Source organism: Sciurus carolinensis, chromosome 8 (assembly GCF_902686445.1).
Source record: "Sciurus carolinensis chromosome 8, mSciCar1.2, whole genome shotgun sequence".
NCBI lineage: Eukaryota > Metazoa > Chordata > Mammalia > Rodentia > Sciuridae > Sciurus > Sciurus carolinensis.
The window spans coordinates 123,223,599-123,246,618 of NC_062220.1; the positions used below are offsets into that span (position 1 = coordinate 123,223,599).

General features: G+C 41.1%; 2 protein-coding genes across 9 annotated transcripts in view; both read right to left on the minus strand.

Moving 5' to 3' along the window:
• The window catches only part of Gnb1l (G protein subunit beta 1 like), an 84,740-nt gene extending 78,152 nt beyond the window's left edge, over window positions 1-6,588 (minus strand). For 3 of the 4 annotated variants that reach the window (XR_007109721.1, XM_047560043.1, XM_047560042.1), the window contains exons 1-2: window positions 6,573-6,588; window positions 6,196-6,293 (exon numbers count right to left, since the gene is read on the minus strand). The gene's annotated coding sequence lies outside the window, so the exon portion shown is untranslated. The other variant, XM_047560044.1, reaches the window with a different exon arrangement.
• On the minus strand, window positions 912-6,612 carry Rtl10 (retrotransposon Gag like 10). Of its 5 annotated transcripts, XM_047560038.1 has the most exons (4): window positions 6,444-6,573; window positions 6,196-6,293; window positions 5,879-5,965; window positions 912-4,163 (listed from the first exon to the last, which is right to left on the minus strand). In XM_047560038.1, the coding sequence occupies exon 4, from the start codon at window positions 3,950-3,952 to the stop codon at window positions 2,762-2,764; it is 1,191 nt and encodes a 396-aa protein (XP_047415994.1). In that variant the 5' UTR covers window positions 3,953-4,163; window positions 5,879-5,965; window positions 6,196-6,293; window positions 6,444-6,573; the 3' UTR covers window positions 912-2,761. The 5 variants fall into 5 exon arrangements, with proteins under 5 accessions (XP_047415994.1, XP_047415992.1, XP_047415996.1 ...); XM_047560036.1 differs by lacking the exon at window positions 5,879-5,965 and having other exon boundaries at window positions 6,573-6,612; XM_047560040.1 differs by lacking the exon at window positions 5,879-5,965 and having other exon boundaries at window positions 912-3,953; window positions 6,573-6,610.
• Between the last annotated feature and the right edge of the window lie 16,408 nt (window positions 6,613-23,020).

Here is a 23,020-nt window from a genome sequence, read left to right on the forward strand (position 1 = left end):
ATGAATAGGACACATTTTCCAAATTAAAAACAGCTCATATGAACTCTCCTAAGTATTTGTCTTCCCTGCCTAGATAGAGGTATGGTGGACTATAACCAAGCCTTGAGGAGCTGCCCTCAAGGATATCAGGATATCGAGATTTCTAAATGTCAATCAAGAAGGCACATCAGATTCTTCTGTCAGGTTGCTTGTTTTGTTATCAGGTTTATATCTGCTTCCTAAAAATAGCTTCTCACCTACTTCCAAGATTTCCAGCTGAAATAACACACATAAAACCATCTGAACCCGGAGCCTTTTAAAATAAGTAACCAAATAAAATAATGCCAATTTCTACTTTTCTGAAAATATCTTACCAGATGTTTGCTTGTTACTGTTTTTTCCTAAAATAACTGGCTGATCTCAATTTTAGTGTCCACTTTTTTCATCTTACTTTCCAGGAAGGCATCTTTTTTTGTTGTTGTTTTTTCACAAAGGTAAAACTGAGTTTGAGACTCTTGTGTAAGCACCTGAGTAGGCACACACTGTACACTGGGATGACTTGAGCCCCCATCCTCAGGTAAACTTGGTTTAAAGGCGCTTCCACACTCAGCTGTCACTAGAAAACCCACTCCGTGCAGAACAGGTCTTTCTTCATTCCAATCCCTGGCCAAGGGCCTCCAAGCTCTAATCTGATGCCTGCTACTCACTTTACCCACAGCTCTCAGAAGTCAGTTCTCAAGGCCATCCTTCACCTGCCAAGCCTCCCATCCCCTCCCATTAGGCCCCAACTCCTCCCACCAGATCCCTCAATCCTCAAAGTACCCAGTGGGAACCACACCTGTGACACTGACCTGGGATGCTTAAAGCTGGGCCTCTGTTGACAAAACAAGGAATTCTATTAAGCAGCAACCACCACATCACACATTTAGCAGTGGATCCAACATATCTTTAATGAGCACCAATTATATATGAGGGACACAAAGCTAAGACTGAGGTCCCTGCCCTAGAGGCTCACAGTCTGCTGGGAGATACAAGTTATTTACATCAATGGGGTTTTAAACGCTGCATCAACAATAGGCAAGAGTACATGGGGGAGGGCATATACTGCTTTAGAAAAGGGAGAGGGGGCAATAAAGAATGAAATTGTTATTTACAGGAAAATGGATAGAACTTGAGAATATTAAGTGCAATATTCCGAACTCAGAAAGTCAAGGGTTGTGTATTTTCTCTCATGTGCAAATTAGAAAAAAGCAAAGGTGGTGGTGGTGGTCAGGTGGGAATCTCATGTAAACAGAAGAGAGCAGAGAAAGACCAGGGGAAGGATAGGGAAGGGCAGGTACTAAGGAATGAAACTGACCAAATCATAGTTATACTGTATGCATACATGAATATATAACAATAAATCCCACTATTATGTATATTTATAATATGTTAATTTTAAAAAAGAAAAGAAAAAAGGGGAGACAGCCAGGTGTAGTGGCATGTGCCTATAGTAGCCTCTTGGGGGGCTGAGAAGACTGCTTAAGTTCAGGAGTTTGAAGACAGTCTGGGCAATACAGCAATCCACCATATCAAAAAAATTAAAAAGAGGGGTGGGGGGCAAGGAGTAGCACATAAACATTGAGATCTGTGCCAAATTCTTAAGAAAACTGGTGTGGCCATGATATTAGTATACGGAGGGAAGAATGCCTAGAGTTCAACCTGGCAATGGGGCCTGGATCCCACTTTCAGCTGGCTTGGGCTGCTGGTAAATCCACAAGGAAGCCAAGATGCCATCTTACTCATTCAGGATTCAGGACATTGATTGCTGCTTCCCCATTATATACAGAGGCCAACGTATGAAATCAACAGTGCCCACTGATGGAAGAATGGATAAAGTAAATGTGGCATTTTTACATAATGGAATATTATTCAACCATAAAAAGAACAAAATAAAGCAACACAGAACTAGAAAACATTTAGTGAAAAAAGCCAGGCACATAAAGACAAATACCCTATGTTGTTGTATGTGGAAGCTTAAAAAAGTTGATTTCATAGAACTAGGGGCTGGGAAGGATGGAGGCAGGAGAGACGGATGGAGGTTAGATAACAAGTACCAAAATACATTTATGTAAGAAGTTGTTCCAGTATTCTATGACACAGCAGGGTGCCTAGTTTATAATAATGTATTGTATAAAGAACTAGAAAAGGAGTTCAAAGGTTCACAACACAAAGAAATAATAAACACTTAAGGAGATGGAAATGCCAATTGTCCTGATCATTACACATGTACACGTGTTTATCAAATTATCACACTATATTCCATGTAAGTATGCACAGTATTTTTAAAAAGTGGCCATTTCCTCCACACAGCCTTTCTTAGATTCCAACCGGGAGCTCAATATGCCACAGAGAACAGGAATGTTGGGGGTAGGGGACAGAAGCACAGACACAATGTAGGGACCATGTCCAAATAGGACAGACATGACAGACCCAGTCCAGTCCCAGCTACTGTTGAAAAATGCCAAGGGTGGTGTTTTGTGGGAGTTAACAGGTAACATGGGTGGTGTAAATATCTGAGGGGGCTAATCTACAGAACTATCCAACTAGTGGGAATGGGCCCAGTAAGACAGTACTCCCAGACAAAGGGTGAGAACACAGCTGGAAACCCAGCAGGAGCAAAGAATGAGAACACAGGACAAAGGCCCTTGTTCTGCTTGGGATCGGGGGTACTGCTTGTGCTCCAACAGGGAGAAGTCCAAAATGGGTACATCTACTAACCTTGCTATGAAGTTGTCTGGAGTCATCTGGGGACACCACTCTGTCCTGACTGGGGATTGTGGAGCTCCTTAGCAACACCAGCCACTTGATCACAAAGTGCACTATTGCTCCTGCTGGGGCTATGTTCTGAGCCCATAGATGCATGCTGGCAAACAGGAGAAAATGGTGTCTCTTCTGAGGTCTCCACCACCCCCTGTGGTGCATCTAAGGATACATCCTGGACTTCCTCAGTCTCAGAAACTTCCTCCTCTATTTTCTGGGTTTCTGAACCCTCTGGGTAAGCTATGTCTGTTGTCTGGGCAGGGGCATTAGATTTTGAAAGTGTATGGACAGGTGTGGGGTTTGCCTCCTCTGGCTGGAAGGCAGCTAGCCCAACAGGACCAGGATCAGGGCTACAAGCAGAACTGGACAGTGAAGGGACCTCCTGGGGCCCAAGGGTGCTCTCCTTCACCAGAACATTTCTGGATGTAGAAAGGGGCCTAGACACAGCAGGGGTGGCCAGAGCAGCTGAGACAGGCCTAGGGGGAGTGCCCATGTTGAGTGCCAGGGCCTCTGAGAACCTAGCTAAATACTCTCTCACCACAGGCAGCTGCGGGGCCACTGGTGGCTGGCTTGAGGCTGGGGGCAAGGGACAGGGCACTGCAGCATGGTACTCAGCAAAATTGTTTGGGTCTTGAATAACTTCCTCAAGATCCTGGCAGAACAGCTCATAATCATCAGGCAAGGGAAGGTCCCCATCAAGGTAGGGGGCTGCCCATGCCCTGGCTCGTCCAGTCAGGCGTCCAAGAATCTCACAGACACGGCTTAGGTTGTCTTGGTAATGCTCAAAGCGGAAGGACATGTAATCGCCTAGCTGGGCCAAAAAGCGGTCCAGCAGCCATGGAGAGCCGTCAAAGGTGCCTGGGTCCGAGCCGGGCACCCAGTGGAAGTCCATCCTGAGGGGCCAAGGGCCGGGCATGCGTGCAGCCGGGACGCCCCTTTCTGTGGGCTTACCACCAACAGAATCACTAGTTGTGCTCTTCTGCTCCATGGTTGTGCGTACACACACGGGGTCCCCACAGCAGGGCCGCTCAATCCAGGGATCCACAAGGGGAGTATATGCCACCCCAGGAGAGGCCTGGTCCATCTGCTGCCAAGGGTGTGCGTTGGCATAATTGGCAGCTGCCCGGATGGGAATGCGAGGGCCCTGCCGACGGCGACGACCCCGAGGCATGCTGGAAGCAGAGGGGAGAAAGGAGGAAGAGCTGGCACAAGGAGGGTGTGGACCCAGGCAGCACAACAGGATAGGGATCGGCTGGACAGGATGTGGCAGACCCAGCAGTTCCAGGCAAGTGCTGAGGACCAGAGGAGCTGACAACTGCGACCTCAGGAGAGCAGAGGTGAGCCGAGGGGACTGTCAGACGCAGACCATCATCCAAGGCAATCTGTCCAAAAACAAGGTGAGGAAGAGCAGGAACTAGGCCCAACCATCACAGGCTGGCAGGAGAAGGCAACAAGCAAGCAAACCCCTGGCACCCAACTAAGAGCTCTGAGTAGAAGGAAGGGCCTAGGGGGTTGGCCTGGGATGTCCAAGAAGATAGGAAAATGTCACCTGTGACTTTCAAGGCAAAGGGATAATGACAGATGCTGTTGATCTCAGGAGAATAAAAGGGGTCAGATCAGAACTACTGGGGAATTTCAGGACAATGAGAGTAAAAACCTTTACAAGAGTCCTCCATTTGAGTCGAACATTGACCCCTCCTCCCCTGCCATCAGCATGAGGCTGGTACTACTATGGTAACTAAGGAAGAATGGTGAAGGGACTTGTTCTGCAGCTACACACCAACTAGTAAGTAACAGAGAAAGCAGTGGAATAGGGTTGTAGAGGCCACAGGCCTAACCACAGTATCATACAGCTTATAGACTACGCTTCAGTCTGCTGAGTAAGCTCCCGGCTCCCCCAAACACTATAAACTAAGTACACACAGTATGTCTTAAGGTTCTTGCACATCCCAGCACCAGGCACACCCAAAAGAAGCAGGGTCCCCAGCTATTACTTGCTCCCTCCAGCACTGTCCTCTCTCATGCTTTTTACTGAGTATCACCTACAGGCAATGCTACCCCTACCCCAAACACATCTCCCTACATTTGCTATCCCAGTCTACAGTCAGCACCTATGAAACCATGGAATCCCTTTTACTGCGTCGGCTCCCACCATTCCAATCACCCATGCCGAGGGCCTGGAGAGACCCTCTCACAAGGCTGAACTGGCCTCCTTCCAAGCAGAGGTCACCAAGGAGGCCAAACCATAGGCAACTACTGTTCTCTTCCAGGACAGGGAATCCTCTGGGGCTCTCACTCTGTCCCAGTTCCCCCCCAGGCTCTCTAGAAATAGAGACGCACTCATGACCTCCATGAAAGTCTCTCTGCTTCATCCCTGCATACATATCCCAATCTTCTACTAGTTCACACCTAGGAGCACCATGGCCTACACCCATCTTTATGTCCAGTTCCACATATAGTAAACATATCTCAGGTTCCTCTGTGGAGGTACGATTATGTTGGTCTTTCTACCCAGTACCTCCCAGGTGGTCTGCAACACTCAAAGTTTACAGGACTACCAGCACCAAACTCTGCCACCCAAGCTCTCTGGAATGCCTCAGAAACATCCCCCATTTCACCCTGAAAGCCCAGCCACTGACCCTGGCTTCCCAACCTACTACAAGAAAAGATACACTAGGCCCTGCAGCAGCAGTACCCCACAAGACAGCCTATGAGAGGAGTTCATTCACGAGTTCAGTCCAGTTTTTAACTGAGTTCTAAAACCGCAGTATCTATAATTCAGGCCCTAGTGCCTGCCACCTGCCTAAGAATAGGTGTCAGGAGACCACCCACTTCAAAATCATATTCCATGCCATGGGATGATCTTAGTACTACCCAGACCTCTGTCAATCCTTCTTCCCTGTCTTCAACTCCCACCCACACTAGGAAATTTAGCTGTCACCCTGCTCACTCACCTGCATACCTGTATGCCCCTTGCAGCCTCAGGGAGAGGGATACCCTGTACCAGTCAGACAGCCCTGCTTTGCTTTAAGCCTTCCTAACATTGGACCAGACTCTCATCATTTTGTAAACCTTGGCCCTCCCATGCCCACCTCACCTATCGGTATGTTGGTCCCTCTTGCTTCTCTCCCCTCCCTGCAAGGCACTGGGGAATTTCAGTCCTTCTCCTGAACTGGACAGCGCTCTATTAAAAAAGCAGGAATCGTGGCGCGTGTGTATTTACCTCCGCAATGCCAAAGGTAGTACCTAGAATGCTGAAGCCTTCTTCACTCCTTAGAAACCCAGGGAAAGAAAATGCCCAAAGCCTCAAAGCAAGTCGAAGGCAAACGACTGCACCGCTCGCCCGCCCGCCCCCAAGCACCCGCCATGCAAGAAATATGAGCTCAAAGCCCCACAGTAATTAATCCCAAGTACCTGCAAATACGCGAGGCACCCGCAGAGAGGGTCCAGGGATTCGAAACTGAAGACCGCAGGGACGGGCCTCTCTTGGAGAGCGAAAATCCACGCGGCTCCTAGAAAGCAGAGAACAAGAGGAGCCTGAGCTAGGCAAGGCGGAGGCGGGAGCGACGTCCCGAGACGGCGGGAACTGTCCCCAAATCTCCGAGTGCTCCCCAGCCCCCGGCGCGGACCGAGAAACTGAGCCCGGAGGGCCCGAAGCACACCAGAACCCTGGCCGCGGACGCCGAGCGCCCCTCCGTGGACCAGGAGTTGAGAAAGAACAAAGAGGACTAAGCTGGGCGTGAACACAGTATTGCCCCGCCGGCCTCCCGGGCTCGCGCAGCAACACTGACCCTTCAGACAAAGTCCTGGACGCCCGCTAGTACGAGCGAGAAACCCAAGAGAAAACCGCGTCGTGCAGCCACGCCCCCAGCGTGCGCGCGGCCGCCCCCTACGTCCCCGCTCAGGGTCCCGTGACAGCCCAAGATAGCCTCCCTGCCCTGCCGCGCGCGCGCCCTCTCCCCTCCGCGTCTGCGCCTTGCGCCTTGGGGCCTCTGCTGCGCAGGCGCTTCTGGGTCTTGCCAGCGCGGCAGCGAAGCGCGGGGCGTGATGGGAGCGCGCGCCCTTTACCACGCCGCGCCAAGTGCCACGAGAGCAAGCAGGGCCGCCTGCGCAGGCGCAGGTCGGGTGAGCTGTAGTCGCCCCTGGCTGTAATTCCCTTGGACCCTCCTGCAACTAAGATCTAGAGGCGGACCAATGCCTTCTCAGTCCGCGGTACTGAATCTGTTGGACACTGATGTGAGCAGGACTGCTGGATAGCCAGGATGCTCCTGGCGGGGGGAGGTTTGGGTATAGAGGGGCTGCTGGGCCTATACTTAAGAGCTTCCCGAGAATGGCAGGCCCACAAAAGTATTACTCACCACCCAGTGCCCGTGCTCGAAACCTAGTTGGGACATGGATCTACATACTTCCAGCCTAGGTGCGAGAGGGAGGGAGGGCTGGCTGCAAGGACTGGCCACCTGAATGCGTATGGTCTTGTTGTGGGTGTGTGTGTGCTGCCCTGCTCCAGCTGAGGCTGGACCCAGAAAAGAGGGCATACTGCCAGGGCCTTGCCACAGGGCCATAACCAGTCCAAGTGTACCGCCCAGCATTGGTGAGCCCCGTCAGAACCCAGACCCTTCGAGAGCCAGGAGGGGATGAAATCCTGTACTCTTCCTTTGCCTGTGCACAGGCTGTCCAACACTACTTCCCTGCAACTTCGCGCTACCTAGAGAACGGATGGGAGAGGATACCAGCACCCCAGCCCAGTACCTAATGATCATGGGCCAAGGACCTGGATGTAGGCGGGCAGAGGTTGGGGGGTGGTTCTAGGGTTAGGGGCAGCAGAATTTGCTGAAAAACAAAGCTTCTAAAGGCACACACAATATATCAGCTCCCTTTTGGCCCTGGTCTAGTGACTCCTTTCATGAAAGATCTCTGAAATGTTATCTGCATTTACACCCAAACTCACTTGCTTTGATCCTTGAAACGCGAATCAAAGATCACATTGTGCCTTCTCTGGGTCTGTGGGGCTTTCAGTCGTCTGGGCCAAAAATAATAAAAGTGGCACCCAGCCAGGAAACGCCTCCTTGAAGTGTGAATGAAACTTGGATTTTTCGGTTGTATCTTTCCTAATTGACCTGATAATTTAAACTTCCTCCCTCGAGGGAGAAGGGCAGTTCCTGTGAATTCAGCTTACCTCAAGCTCCAGGCAGCTCAGGCCAACTCAGGGCCTACAGCAGAGTGGGCAGCAGGCTTGTGCAAAACACTAATCCAACAAGACCAAAAAAAGAGTCCTTGTTGCTTTTTTGTTGTTTTAGGCCATTCTCCCCACCACGTGTATGTGTGTGTGTGTGTGTTGTGGTAAAATATACATAACAAAATTTACCATCTTAACCATTGTTAGGTATTCTATTCAGTGGCATACATACATCCATATTATTGTATCATCACTACTATTCCCAGCCCTTTTTCATTACCCCAGAAACTGTATCTCTTAAACACTAGCTCCTCATCCAGCCCACCCCAACCCCTTGCATCCACATTTTACATGAATTTGACTATTCTAGGTACCTCACATTATGTGGGCTCAAGATATTTGTGGCTGTCATATTTCACTTAGTATAATGTTTTCAAGGTGCACTCATGTTGTAGCATGCGTTGGAATTTTATTCCTTTTAAAAGGTGTTGCGCCTATATACATTTTGTTTATTCACTCATCTCTCCATGGACACTTGGTATTGTTTCCACCTTTTGGCAATTGTGAATAATGCTGCTGTGAACATTGCTGTACAAAGTTCTGTTTTGGGTCCCTGATTTCAATTCTTTTAAATACTTACCTAAAAGAGTGGAATTACTGGATGGTATAGTAATTCTGTATCGCTTTTTTCCCCCTTTATTGTATTTACATATTTTTATTGGTTCTTTTTAGTTATACATGACAGTCGAATTCATTTTAACATAATTATGCAAGCATGGAACCTATCTCATTCTAATTTAGATCCCAATAGCTCTCCTTCCCCTTCCCTCTCCCCCACTCTCTGTTCCCTTCCTTCTGTTATTCTTTCTACCATTTACCCATAGTTATTTTTTTAAATTAATTTCTTGTGGATGTTCACAGTGGTGAGATTGACTGTGGTATACTCATATATGTACACAGGATCTGTATCACTTCTTGAGGAACAACCAAAGTGTTTTCCATTTCCATTTTACATTCCCACCAGCAGTGCATAAGGGTTCCAGTTTCTCCACATTCTCCCCAGCACTCGATTACTTTCTGGGTTTCTCAACAATAGCAATCTTGATGGACATTATGTGGTATCTCATAGTGTTTTTTTAAATTTTGTAGTTGTAGATAGACGGCATGCCTTTATTTTATATGTTTATTTTATGCGGTGCTAAGCAAGCGCTCTGCCACTGAGCTACATCCCCAGCCCCTCATAGTGGTTTTGATTTGCATTTCCCTAAATGACTAGTGATAGTACCTTTTCCTGTTATTGTCCATTTGTATATCTCCACTGGAAAAAAAAGTCTACTTAAATCATACCTATTTTTAATTGAACTTTTGTTTATTTTTAAGTTTTAAGAGTTTTCTATATATTCTAGAGAATTATATGTATATAGATATAAATATAGATATATATTTTGCTAATATTTCTGGTTGCCTTTCATCCTATTGATAGTGTCCTTTAATACAAAGAATTTTAAAACTTTTTGTGAAGTCCAGTTTGTCTACATGTTTCTTTAGTTGCTGTACTTTTGATGTTCTAACCAAGAAATCACTGCCAAATCCAATATTGTGAAGCTTTTGCCCTATGAATTTCCTCTAAGAATTTTATAGTTTTAGGTTTTAAATTTAGGTCTTTGATCCATTTTGAATTAATTTTCTTTTTTCTTTTTTTTTTTTTTTTTTTTTTGCGGTGCTGGGGATTGAACCCAGGGCATTGTGCTTGCGAGGCAAGCACTGTACCAACTGAACTATATCCCCAGCCCTTGAATTACTTTTTGTGTATGGTGTTTGATAAGGGTCTGGGCTTCGTTCTTTTGTATGTGAATATTCAGTTCTTGCAGCACTATTTGTTAAACAGACTTTCCTTGCCCCATTGAATGATCTTAGTACCCTTGTCAAAATCATATGTGGTGGGCATAATGGTACACTCCCATAATCCCAGCAGCCTGGGAGGCTGAGGCAGGAGTATCACAAGTTCAAAGCCAGCCTCTGCAACTTAGCAAGACCCTAAGAAACTTAGAACTTGCCTCAAAATGAAAAATAAAAAGGGCTGGGGATGTGGCTCAGTGATTAAGTGCCTCTGGATTCAATCCCTGGTACCAACAACAACAAAAATCATTATATGTGAGGGTTTATTTCTAGACTTCCTATTTCCATTGGTTTATGTGTCCTTTATTTTTTAACTATTATTATTATTATTATTATTATTATTATTATTATTATGTACTAGGGATTGAACTCAGGGGCACTTTACCACTGATCTACATCCCCAGCCCTTTTTTACTCTAAGAGTCTCACTTAGTTGCCCAGGTTGGCCTTTGGAGTAGCTGCAATTACAGGGATGCACCACTACTTCTGGCTATGTTTCTCTTAATGCCAGTACCACAATGTTTTGATTACTATAACTTTGTAGTAAGTTTTCAAAGAAGGAAGTGTGAGACCTCCCAAGTTATTTCCTTTTTGAGATTGTTTTGGCTATTAGGGATCCCTTGAGATTCCATATGAATTTCAGGATAGTTTTTTCTATTTCTGCAAAATCACCATTAAGATTTTAATAGCAACTCATTGAATCTGTAGATCAATTTGAGTAGTATTGACATCTTTACAATATTGGGCTGGGACTGTAGCTCAGTGGTAGAACACTTGCCTAGCATGTATGAGGCCTTATGTACAATACTTTAACTCTGGGGGGAAGTTATTTTAGTCTTTTATTTTTAGCTTTTATTTTATGCCTTTTCTTTTTATTTAGGTTTTCTTTAATTCCTTTCAGCAACTGGGGGGGGAAGGTGTTACTGGGGATTTAATCCAGGGAAATTTACTACTGATCTTCATCCCCAGCCCTTTTTATGTTTTATTTTGAGACAGGGTTTTGCTAAGTTGTTTAGGGCCTCACTAATTTGTTGAGGCTGGCCTCTAACTTTCAATCCTCCTGCCTCAGCCTTCCAAGTTGCCGGGATTACTGGGGGCACCATCACCCCCAGCTTAGTAGTTTTAATGCTTTCAAGGAACTTCAGGGTTTCTAGGTAAGATCATATCATCTGTGAACAGCAATCTTTACTTCTTTCTTTCCAATTTGGATTTTCTTTTCTTGCCTAATTATTCTAGCTAGGACTTCCAGTGCTGTTTTAGTCAGCTTTTTTGCTGCTGTGACCAAAAGACCCAATAGGAACAATTTTAGAGGAGGAAGCTTATTTGGTGCTCATGGTTTCAGAGGTCTCAGACCATAGATGGCCCATATCTTTGCTTTAGGCCCCAGGTGAGGCAGAACATCTTGGTGGAAGAGTGTGGAGGAGGAAAACAGCTCAGGCCACAACAATCAGGAAACAGAGAGAGCTCTGCTCACCAGGGACAAAATATAAAGCCCAAAGGCGCATCCCCAGAGACCTACCTCCTCTAGCCACTCCACCTGCCTACATTTACCACACAGTTAACCCATCAGTGGATTAATGTTCTGATAAGGTTAAAGCTCTCAAAACCCAATCATTTCACCTCTAAACTTTCCTACATTGTCTCACACATGAACTTTTGGGAGACACTTCATCTCTAAACCATATCAAGAATAGATGTGGCAGAAGTGTGCATCCTTGTTTTGTCCCCTGTCTTAGAGGAATAGTTTTTAGTCTTTCATCATGGAATATGATATTGACTGTAGGTTTTTCATGTATGAGCTTTACTATTTTGAAGAAGCATCCTATTGTTGAATATTTTTGTCTTGAAAAGTGTTGAGTTTTGTCAAATACTTTTTATGTATTGAGATGATCACACAGTTTTTTTTTTCTTTTGCTCTACTAATGTGATGCATCACATTGACTTCAGTACATATATTTCCAAATAATTTTAACTTGCCTGTGGGTTGGGTCCTTAATAGGAAAGCCACCTTTTCAACCACAGAGTGGGGAAGCAAACTTTGCTGAGAGCCCAACACATGATGACAAATTTCTCAAGGATAATAAAGCAAGAATGAGTTCATTTCACAGATGGCCAAGACTTAGCCAAAGACTAACAATCTTGAATTTCATACCCAACCCCCAGCCCCTCCTTTGGAAATCCTCTTACTTGTATGGGCTGTTGGATGTGTTTGAACTGTAAGAGTCAGTGAAGGTGGTCACCCAAAGGACGTTGGATTGGACTTTGGCTCTGAGATGTTTCAGGCTGGTGTCAGCCCTGTGGCCCCCTACAGCCAGGGGCAGCAAGAAACAGGCATAGGCAGCAGAGAGGGTTGACACTCCCCAAGGACTATCAGCCCCCTAGCCCCCTAGAGCTACAATGTGTGATTAGTACTGAGTTAAGATGAAAAGTGGCTAGGCACAGTGATGCCTGCCTGTAATCTGAGCAACTCAGCCTCTGCAACTTAGCAATACCCTCCTGTACTTAGTGAGACCCTGTCTCAAATAAAAGGGGACTGGTGTTATACTTAGTAGTAAAGTGCCCTGGGGTTCAATTCCCAGTACAAAAAAAAATGCATTACATTTATGGGTGGGAGACATAAAAAGAAAATCTACTCATAGCAGAAAGTTTTGAACCTATAAGACTTCAGCAAGAGATCCAGTAAAAGGATACCAAATCATTTACATAAGACCACCGTATATTGGTATAGTTGTTCTATTTTATTTTTAGTTATTGTTGTTAATCTCTTAGTGTACCTAATTTGAAACTTAAACTTTATCAGAGGCATGCACGCAAAGTATATGTAGGATTTAGTATTACCCAAGATTTCAGGCATCCACTGGGGGTCTTAGAACATATCCTCTAAGAATGCATTGTACAGTCACATTTGTTTTGTACATGTAAACTACTGGCATACACAATTAAGCTATGAACATTGCTTTCCACAGAGTGCCAGTATGCTCTATTCTTCACAGTCACTGTTCCAGTTTCTTCTCCATAGTTCTATTTCACTCATTCTGGAACTTCTAACAAATAGAACCCAATAGTATGGAGTCTTGTGTCTGACCTTTTATGATCAATATAACATTTGTAAGATTCATCCAAGTTGTGGTTTAGTGTGTATCATTTGTTTTTATTGTTATATAGCATCCCATTTAATGTTTACACAGTTTGCATGCCCATTGTTTTATTGATGGACATTCTGGTTTCTGGTTTGGAGCTATTAGAAAGAAAGCTGCTATGAGCATTCTTGTGCAAGTTCTTTTTTTTTTTTTTTTTTCTTTTTAAAATTTTGTTCTAGTTAGTTATTTATACACATAAGTTTCATTTATTTTGGATAATATCTAGGAGTGGACTTGCTGAGTCACAGGATAGGTGCATATATTTAACTTTATAAAAAACTTCCAAGAGTTTTCCAAAGTACAGAAACTTTTATACTTCCCTTAGCAATGTATCAGGATTCCAGCTGCTCCACATCCTTCCCAGCACTTGATATGGTCAGCCTTTTAAATTTTAATCATTCTGACAGGAGTGGAGTAATATCCATTGTACTTTCGGTTTGCATTTCCTGATAACTAATGGTGCCAATGCTTTCACATGATTGTCATCTTTTATTAATTTGTAAGTTATTGCATACATTTTGAATGAGTCTTTGTCAGATACATTCATCAAAAATACCTTTTCCTGTCTCATTAATGAATCAAAATCAGTCTATAAAAAATAAATAATTTAAAAAAATTTTTAAAAGAAAGCAAAAAACCTTTTTTCTACTGTCAATTGCATATTCATTTTCTTAACAGTGTCTTTTGAAGAGAAGTTTTCACATTTGATGGCTTGAGATTTTAGTACCCTAAGAAACTTCTGCTTCCCCAATGTCATGAATATTTTCTCCTATGTTTAATTTTTAAAGTTCTACTGATTTATCTCTTACATGTTAATCTATGGTGTATTTTGAATTGATTTCTTTGTGTGATATGGGTTGAAGTTCATTTTTCTCCATGGATACATCCTATTGTTTTGGCACCATCTGTTAAAATTTGGTGGGGAAAATGGTGTCTGTACTGAACATGTACCGTCTTGTATTTCTTGTTATTATTTCCAAAACAATACAGTGTAAGTATTCTCTTCCTCACTGAATTACCTTGACACTTTTATTAAAATTCAGTTCCATTGGGCTGTGGGTGTAGTGTAGCTCAGTGGTAGAGCATATTAGCATGCACAAGACCCTGGGTTCAGTTTCCAGCACCAATAGAAGATAAAGAGTTCATGAATATAAATGCCTTAGGATTTTCCATGTACATGAGCATCTTATCTATGATTAAAGATAATTGCAAACTTCTTGAATATACATGTGCATATTCAGTCCCTTGATATCTACAGGGTATTGATTTCAGGATCCCACCTTGGATACCAAAATCTGGAGATGCTCAGTTCCCTTATATAAAATGGCATAGTATTTGCATGTAACCTACCCATATCCTCTTGTATACTTTTTTTTTCCTTTTAATACAGGTTCTGACTATGTTGCTTAGTCTCCTCTCAAACCTCTAGGTTCAAGTAATCTTCTTGCCTCAACCACAGTCATACCCATCTCTTATTTCTTATAGAAATCATCTCTAGATTTCTTATAGTACCTAAGACAATGTAATTGCTAGGTAAATACTTACACTGTATTGTTTTGGAAATAATAACAAGAAATACAAGACGGTACATGTTCAGTACAGACACCATTTTCCCCACCAAATTTTCCATCCACAGTTGGTTGAATCTGTGGATGTAGAACCCAATATACAGAAGGCTGACTGTGCATAGGACATTTCTATATAACTGTCAATCTATAATGTGTGCATCATATACACATATGTGTATATAAACACATGCATATTTTATATATATATACATATATGTGTATATATATATATTTTGTTGTTGTTGTTGTTTTCTTTTTGCCTAATGATAGCCAAGATCTTTAGTAACAAAGTTCAACAAAGGTGGTGAGAGTGGGTATCCTTGACTTATTCCTAATCTTAGAAGGAAAGTTTGATCTTTCACCACATTAGCCATAGACTTTTATCCTAGATGCCTTTTCAGCAGGTTAGGGGAGTTTCCTTATAGCTCTAGTTTGTTAAGAGTTTTGTTTCTAGTTGTTAAGAGTTTTGTTTTCACATAAATGTATGTTGTATGTAAATGTCATAGGCTTTTTATTGATTTCATCACAATATTTTTATTTATCATTCCATTAATGTCATAAATTTTATTGATTAAATGTCAAATATGAAGCCATCTAGCATTCCTGGGATAAATCGCACTTGACCATAATGAATTCTTTGCATGTATTGCTAGATTCGGTATGCTCATATTTTGTTAAGGACCTTCACATCAGTGTGTGAGGAATATTGGTTTGTTATTTTCTTTGCTGTAACGTTTTTGTCTGGTTTTCATATCAGGGTGATAATTTGGGAATGTTTCTCATCTATTTTCTGAGATAATTATCATAAAGATTGGCATTATCTCTTCCTTAAATGTTCTATAAAATTGATCAGTGAAACAATCTGGGAGCTCCAAGATGGCGGATTAGAGGGAGGCTGCATTCCTTGTTGCTCCCTAAATTAGGATTCAAGCAGAGGAAATATTATTTCTCTGTGAGGCAGTTGTTGCTGCCCACTGATCTTCTGCTGTTTACCCCATTCATTTTCCTCAAACTGCCAAAGACCAGCATATCACCTACCTTTTGAATGTGGGATCGCTCACTGACCACCACCTATCTTCCATCATTTGCCTGTTTGTCTGCCTCTTGCCTGCCCATCATCCGCCTTTCACCTACCCATCATCCATGGCCCATCACCTAACGTCCACCCGCCCATTGTCCATTGTCACAGTACCCACAGGTTTGGTTACATGTGGCTGCTGCCATCTCGGGAAAATAGCCAGGGCCTTCAGGTTTGCCACTGCCACATCTTGGGGTGTGGCCACCTCAGTCTGGGGACTCAGGTCAGGGCCTGGAGATACATTGGGGTACCTGCAGGTCTGGTTGCACCTGAAGTCTTTCTGCTCATTGTGGTAGTGGCTGCCATCTGGCTGCCTCTTTGCAAGGTTGCTCCTTTGTGTGAGAGCATCCCTGGTGATCTCTCTGCAAGTTGAAAGGGCATTGAGACCTTGGGACTGCAGCAAGACAGGGCCTAGGAAAGCCAAAGCCCAGGTCTGTCAGATTGCAGCCAGATTTGTGTGGGTCAGTCTGGGTCTGGCAAGCCTGTGGAAAGTCCAAGACTAGGGGCGGTTCCCTAAGGGGAAGCATGGGTTGAAGAAACTGGAGAAAACTGGGCTCTCTCCAGTTCAGTGAATCCTGAAGTGTGCAGAAATGGAAGGGGCCAGCTACACAGGTGGGAAGACTGTACGAAGGTGTAAGGGCAACTTGCTAACGGTTCAGCCACTGAACTGGTCCACCAACCAATGGACTGGTGCCAACATCAAATTTCAGACAACCCCATCTATTGGCGGCAAAAGGAAGTTGAGAAAATTTTTGAAAGCCAATGGAAGTAATCATTCAATTTTCCATTGAGACGTTCCTCCTGATTTTTTCTTTTTTTGCCCTCTCTCTCTCTCTCCCACTTCTACCAAATTTGAATCTAAGTATTTTTCATGCATCAATTTATTGAGGAATGGGATGTCTGAATACTACATGATGGTTTTGTTGTGTATTCTTATATTTTTACTTTTAAAAAAATCTGTACATATTTTTTTCTCTCACTACCTGTCTCCCTGAATTCTTTTTCTCACTTATACTAACATTCAACCTCTATTAATTCCTCCTTTGCTCTTACTATAAATTTTTACCTCTATCTTCTCTTCCTCTCACTCATAAACATCACATCTTACACTACTTCTGTTCTCTCATTTGAAATGGTAAGCCCTTTTAGCAAACTCATTGTTTATACTGTAAACAAAAATTGAACACTTCATTACTGTCTATTGTGACAAAACTGTAAATACCTTAATAGGAGCCGTTTGGTTTAAGGTGGTTTATCATTTGCATTGGGTGCTGTTAATACTGATGTCCTTGTTAAAGGTACTAGAAGCCTTCAGGGACACTATAATACTACAGGGTAGAATCTTTACTGCCTCAGCTCCATCCGTTAGATGAGAAGACACACAAACAACATGAAAAAACAAGAAAACAAAGTGCCTCAAGTAAACCAAGAGTTTCCAACAATAGAATCCATAGACAACATAGTAGAAGAAATGTCAGAGAAGGAGTTTAGAAAATGCATAGTTAGATTGATATTCAAAATAAAGGATGGTATTGGAGAGGAAATACAGGAAGCGAAAGATCACTTCAATAAAGAGACAGAGATTACAAAAAGGAATCAAGCAGAAATCCTTGAGATGAAGGAAACAAGCCAAATTAAAAATTCAATGGAAAATATCATGAATAGATTAGACCACTTGGAAGACATAACCTCAGACAATGAAGACAAAATATATACTCTTGAAAATAAAGTTGACTGCATAGAAAAGATGGTAAGAACCATGAACAGAACTTCCAAGAAATATGGGATAACACGAAAAGACCAAATTTAAGATTTATCGGAATAGACGAAGGCATGGAGATACAAACCAAAGGAATGCACAATCTTTTCAATGACATAATGTCAGAAAACTTCTCAAATATAAAGAATGAAGTGGAAAATCAACTACAAGAGGCTTACAAGACCCCAAATGTACAAAATTACAGCAGATCCACACCAAGGCACATTATAATGAGAATGACTAACATACAGAATAAAGATAGAATTTTAAAAGCTGTGAGAGAAAAAAAATCAAATTACATATAGGGGGAAACCAAGTCAGATCTCATCTGATTTCTTAGCCCAGACCCTCAACACCAGGAGGTCCTGGAATAACATATATCAATCTCTGAAAGAAAATGGATGCCAATCTAGAATTTTATATCCAGCAACATTGAGCTTCAGATTTGAAGATGAAATAAAAACCTTCCATGATAACAAAAGTTAAAAGAATTCATAACTAAAAAGCCTGCACTACAGAACATTCTCAGCAAAATATTCCACGAGGAGGAAATGAAAAAAAGAAAAACAATGAAAATCAGTAAAGGGAGGAACTACACTAAAGGAAAAGTCAACCAAAGGAGAAACCAAGTCAAGTTAAAAACCAAAAATAAATCAAAATAACCGGGAATACAAACCATACCTCAATATAACCCTGAATGTTAATGGCCTAAACTCATCAAACAAAAGACATAGACTGACAGATTGGATTAAAAAGAGACCCAACAATATGCTGTCTTCAAGAGACTCTCTTCCTAGGAAAAGACATCTACAGACTGAAGGTGAAAGGTTGGGAAAAAAATCATTACTCACATGGACTGTGTAAACAATCAGGGGTTTCCATCCTCATGTCAGACAAAGTGGACTTCAAACCAAAGTTTTTCAGAAGGGATAAGGAAGAACATTTCATACTGCTTAAGGGAATCATACACCAACCAGACATGACAATCATAAATATATATGTCCCAAACAATGGAGCATCTACATTTATCAAACAAACCCTTCTCAATTTCAAGAATCAAAAAGATCACAATACAATAATACTGGGTGATTTTAACACACCTCTCTCACCACTGGATAGATCTTCCAAGCAATTTAAAATAGAAACTAGAATTAAATAATACAATAAATGATTTAGACTTAATGGACATATATACAGTATTTCATCCATCATCGAGTGAATAAACTTTCTTCTCAGCAACACATGGGTCCTTCTCTAAAATAGACCATATTTTATGCCACAAAGCAACTTTCAGAAAATACAAAAAAACAGAAATACTACCCTGCATTCTATCAGATCATAATGGAATGAAACTAGAAATTAATGCTAAAATAAAAAATGGAAGTTAATCCAACACCCGGAGACTAAATAGCACACTACTGAATGATGAATGGATAAAAGAAGAAATCAAGGAGGAAATTTAAAAAATACTTAGAGGTAAATAAGAACACCAGTATGACATATCAAAATCTGTGAAGGCAGTGCTAAGAGGAAAGTTCATTGCATTGAACTCATACATTAAAAGAATAAAAAGCCAACAAATAAATGACCTAACATTACATCTCAAAACCCTAGAAAAAGAAGAATAAATCAATACCAAAAGCAGCAGAAGACAGGAAATAATTAAAATCAATTGAAATCAAAGAAATTGAATCAAAAGAAATAACTCAAAAATTGACAAAACAAAATTGATAAACTCTTAACAAAGAGAGAGAGAAAACAAATTACTAAAATTCATGATGAAAAAGGAAATATGAAAGATACTATTGAGATTCAGAAGATAATTAGAAACTTTTGAAAAATTTATACTCAAATAAAATAGAAAAACTTGAGGACATTGACAAATTTCTAGAGACATATGATCTACCCAAACTGATACAGGAGAACATTTTAACATACACAATTTAAACAGATGATTAATTTCAAGCAATGAAATAAAAGATTCCATCAAAAGCCTACCAAGAAAAGCCCAGGACCAAATGGATTCTCAGCTGAGTTCCACAAGACTGTCAAAGAAGAATTAACACCAATACTCCTCAAATTATTCCATGAAATATAAAAGGAGGGAACCCATCTAAACTGATTCTATGAGGCTAGTATGAACCCTTATACCAAAACCAGACCAAGACACATCAAGGAAAGAAAACTTCAGACCAATATCCCTAATGAACATAGACGCAAAAATGCTCAATAAAATTCTGGAAAATTGCATACAAAAACATATTAAAAAGATAGTGCACCACAATCAAGTGGGGTTCATCCCTGGAATGCGTGGTTCAACATATGGAAATCAATATATGTAATACATCATATCAATAGACTTAAAGACAAGAATCAATGATTATCTCAATAGATGCAGAAAAAGATTTGACAAAATACAGCACCTCTTCATGTTCAAAACACTAGAAAAACTAGGGATAATAGGAACATACATCAACATTGTAAAAGCTGTCTGTGCTAAGCCCATGTACAACATCATTCTAAATGGAGAAAAATTGAAAGCATTCCCTCTAAAAACTGGAAGAAGACAGGGATGCCCTCTTTCACCACTTCTGTTCAACATCATCCTTAAAACTCTAGCCAGAGAAATCAGACAGATGAAAGAAATTAAAGGGATACAAATAGGAAAAGAAGAACTCAAACTATCACTATCTGCTATGACATGATTCTATCTTTAGAAGATTCCAAATATTCTACCAGAAAACTTCTAGAACTCATAAATGAATTCAGCAAAGTAGCAGGATATAAAATCAATACCCATAAATCAAGTGCATTTCTATATATAAATGATAAATTCACTACAAGAGAAATTAGGAAAACTGCCCCATTCACAATAGCCTCAAAAAAATAAAATACTTGGGAATCAATCTAACAAAAGAGGTGAAAGACCTCTACAATGAAAACTACAGAACACTACAGAAAGAAATTGAAGAAGAATTTAGAGGATGGAAAGATCTCCTATGCTCTTGGATAGGCAGAATTAATATTGTCAAAATGACCATACTACCAAAAGTGTTACACAGATTCAATGCAATTCCTATAAAAATTCCAATGATATTCTTCATAGAAATAGAAAAGGCAATCATGAAATTTGTTTGGAAAAATTAGAGACCTGGAATAACCAAGGCAATCCTTAGTAAGAAGAGGGAAGCAGGAGGCATCCACACTACCAGATCTTAAACTATACTACAGAGCAATAGTAAAAAAAACAGCATGGTTTTGGCACCAAAATAGAAATGTAGACCAATGGTACAAAATAGAACACACAGAGACAAACCCACATAAATATGGTTATCTCATACTAGACAAAGGTGCAAAAAAATGCGTTGGAGAAAAAAGAGCCTATTCAACAAATGGTGCTGGGAAAACTGGAATCCATATGTAACAAAATGAAATTAAACTTCTATCTCTCATCCTGCACAAAAATCAACTCCAAATGGATCAAAGACTTACACACTAGAACAGAGACCCTGTGCCTAATAGAAGAAAAAATAGGCCCAAATCTTCATCATGTTGGCTTAGGACCTGACTTCCTCAATAAGACTCCTAAAATGCAAGAAGTATAATTAAGAATCAATAAATGGGAAGGATTCAAACTAAAAAGCTTCTCAGCAAAGAAAATAATCAATAACATGAAGAGAGCCTACAGAATGGGAAAAAATCTTTACCACAGGCACCTCAGATAGAGCACTAATCTCTAGGATATATAAAGAACTCAAAAAACTTAACACCAAAAGACTAAATAGCCCAATCAATAAATAGACTAAGGAAATGAACAGACACTTCACAGAAGAAATACAATTGACCAATAAACATAAAAAATTGTTCATCATCTCTTGCAATTAAGAGAAATGCAAATCAAAACTACTCTAAGATTTCACCTCACTCAGAATGGCAATTATCAAGAACACAAGCAATAATAAGTGTTGGCGAGGATGTGGGGGAAAAGGTGCACTCATACATTATTGGTGGAACTGCAGATTGGTACACCACTTTGGAAAGCAGTATGGAGATTCCTAAGAATCTGGAATGGAACCACCATCTGACCCAGCTATCCCGCTCCTGTTTATAGTGAAAGGACTTAAAATTGGCATACTACAGTGTTGCAGCTCAATTCACAATAGCCAAACTATGGAACCAACCTAGATGCCCTTCAACAAATAAATGGATAAAGAAAATGTGATACATTTACACAATGGAATATTACTCACCCCTAAAGAAGAGTGGAATTATGGCATTTGCAGGTAAATGGATGGAACTAGAAAATATCATGCTAAGTGAAGCAAGTCAATCCCAAAAAACCAAAGGTGGAATGTTTTCTCTGATAAGCGGATGTTGATCCATAGTGGTGGGTGGGTGGGTAAGGAAGAATGAAGGAATTTTGGATTTTGCAAAGGGGAGTAAGGGAAGAGTGGGGCAGTGGGGATGGGAAGGATGGTAGAATGAGATAGACATTATTACCCTATATACACGTATGAAAAAATTTTTTGAAAAGTAATATATACATGCATGTCAACATTACATGGTACCCCATTAATATGTACAGTTTTTATGTTTTTATGTAATAAAAAAAGAAAAAAAACAAAAAAAGAATGTGGGCCTGGAGTTTTTCTTTATGAGATGTTTTTTTGTTTGTTTTATTTTGTTGTTTGTTTTTGGAGTACTAGGGATTTAACCCAGAGCCTTATATACTAGGCAAAAGCTCTACCACTGAGTTAATAGCCCTAGCCCTTATTTTGAGACAGGGTCTTGCTAAGTTGTACAGGCCATCCTTGAACTTGAAATCCCAACTAGCTGAGATTATAGTATTTGTCACCACACTCAGATTATGAGATAGTTTTAATGAAGAATTTAATTGTTTTAATAGAGGGCTACTCAAATTTTCTACTTCTTGTTGAGAAATCTGTCAATTTCATCTCAATTGTCAAATTCGTTGAATTAAATTTATTTGTAATATTGCTTTATTATCTTTTGTCAGTGTATGTGTGTGTGCACATGGGCAAGCTTGGGGATTGAACCCAGGACCTCATGCATGCACAGCAAGCACTCTACCATTAAGATACACTCCAACACTTTTATTATTCTTTTAATGCCTATAACTTTAATAGTAGCTTTTCCTCCTTCATTCCTGATACTAATTTTATTTTTTCAGATAACAAACATTTTATTTTGTTAATTTTATTCATGATTTTTCTACTTATTGATATCCACTTTTACATTTATTATTTATATCCTACTTATGTTGGTCTTTTTAAAAATTTTTTTTAGTTGTTGGGTTTTTATTTTATTTATTTATTTTTATGTGGTGCTGAGAATCGAAACCAATGCCTCACACATGTTAGGCAAGAACTCTACCACTGAACTACAACCCAATCCCTTATGTGGTCTTAATTTGTTCTTTTTCTGGTTTAAGGAAATTGCTTGTTTGCTTGAGGCCTTTTTGTTTTTGTTTTTGAGATGGGGTCTTACTATAGTGCCCAGGCTGCTCTCCAGCTTGTGGTCTCAATTAATCCTCCTGCCTCAGCCTCTAGAGTCATTGGGTTTACAGGTGGGCACCACTGTATCCAGGAGCATTCTTAT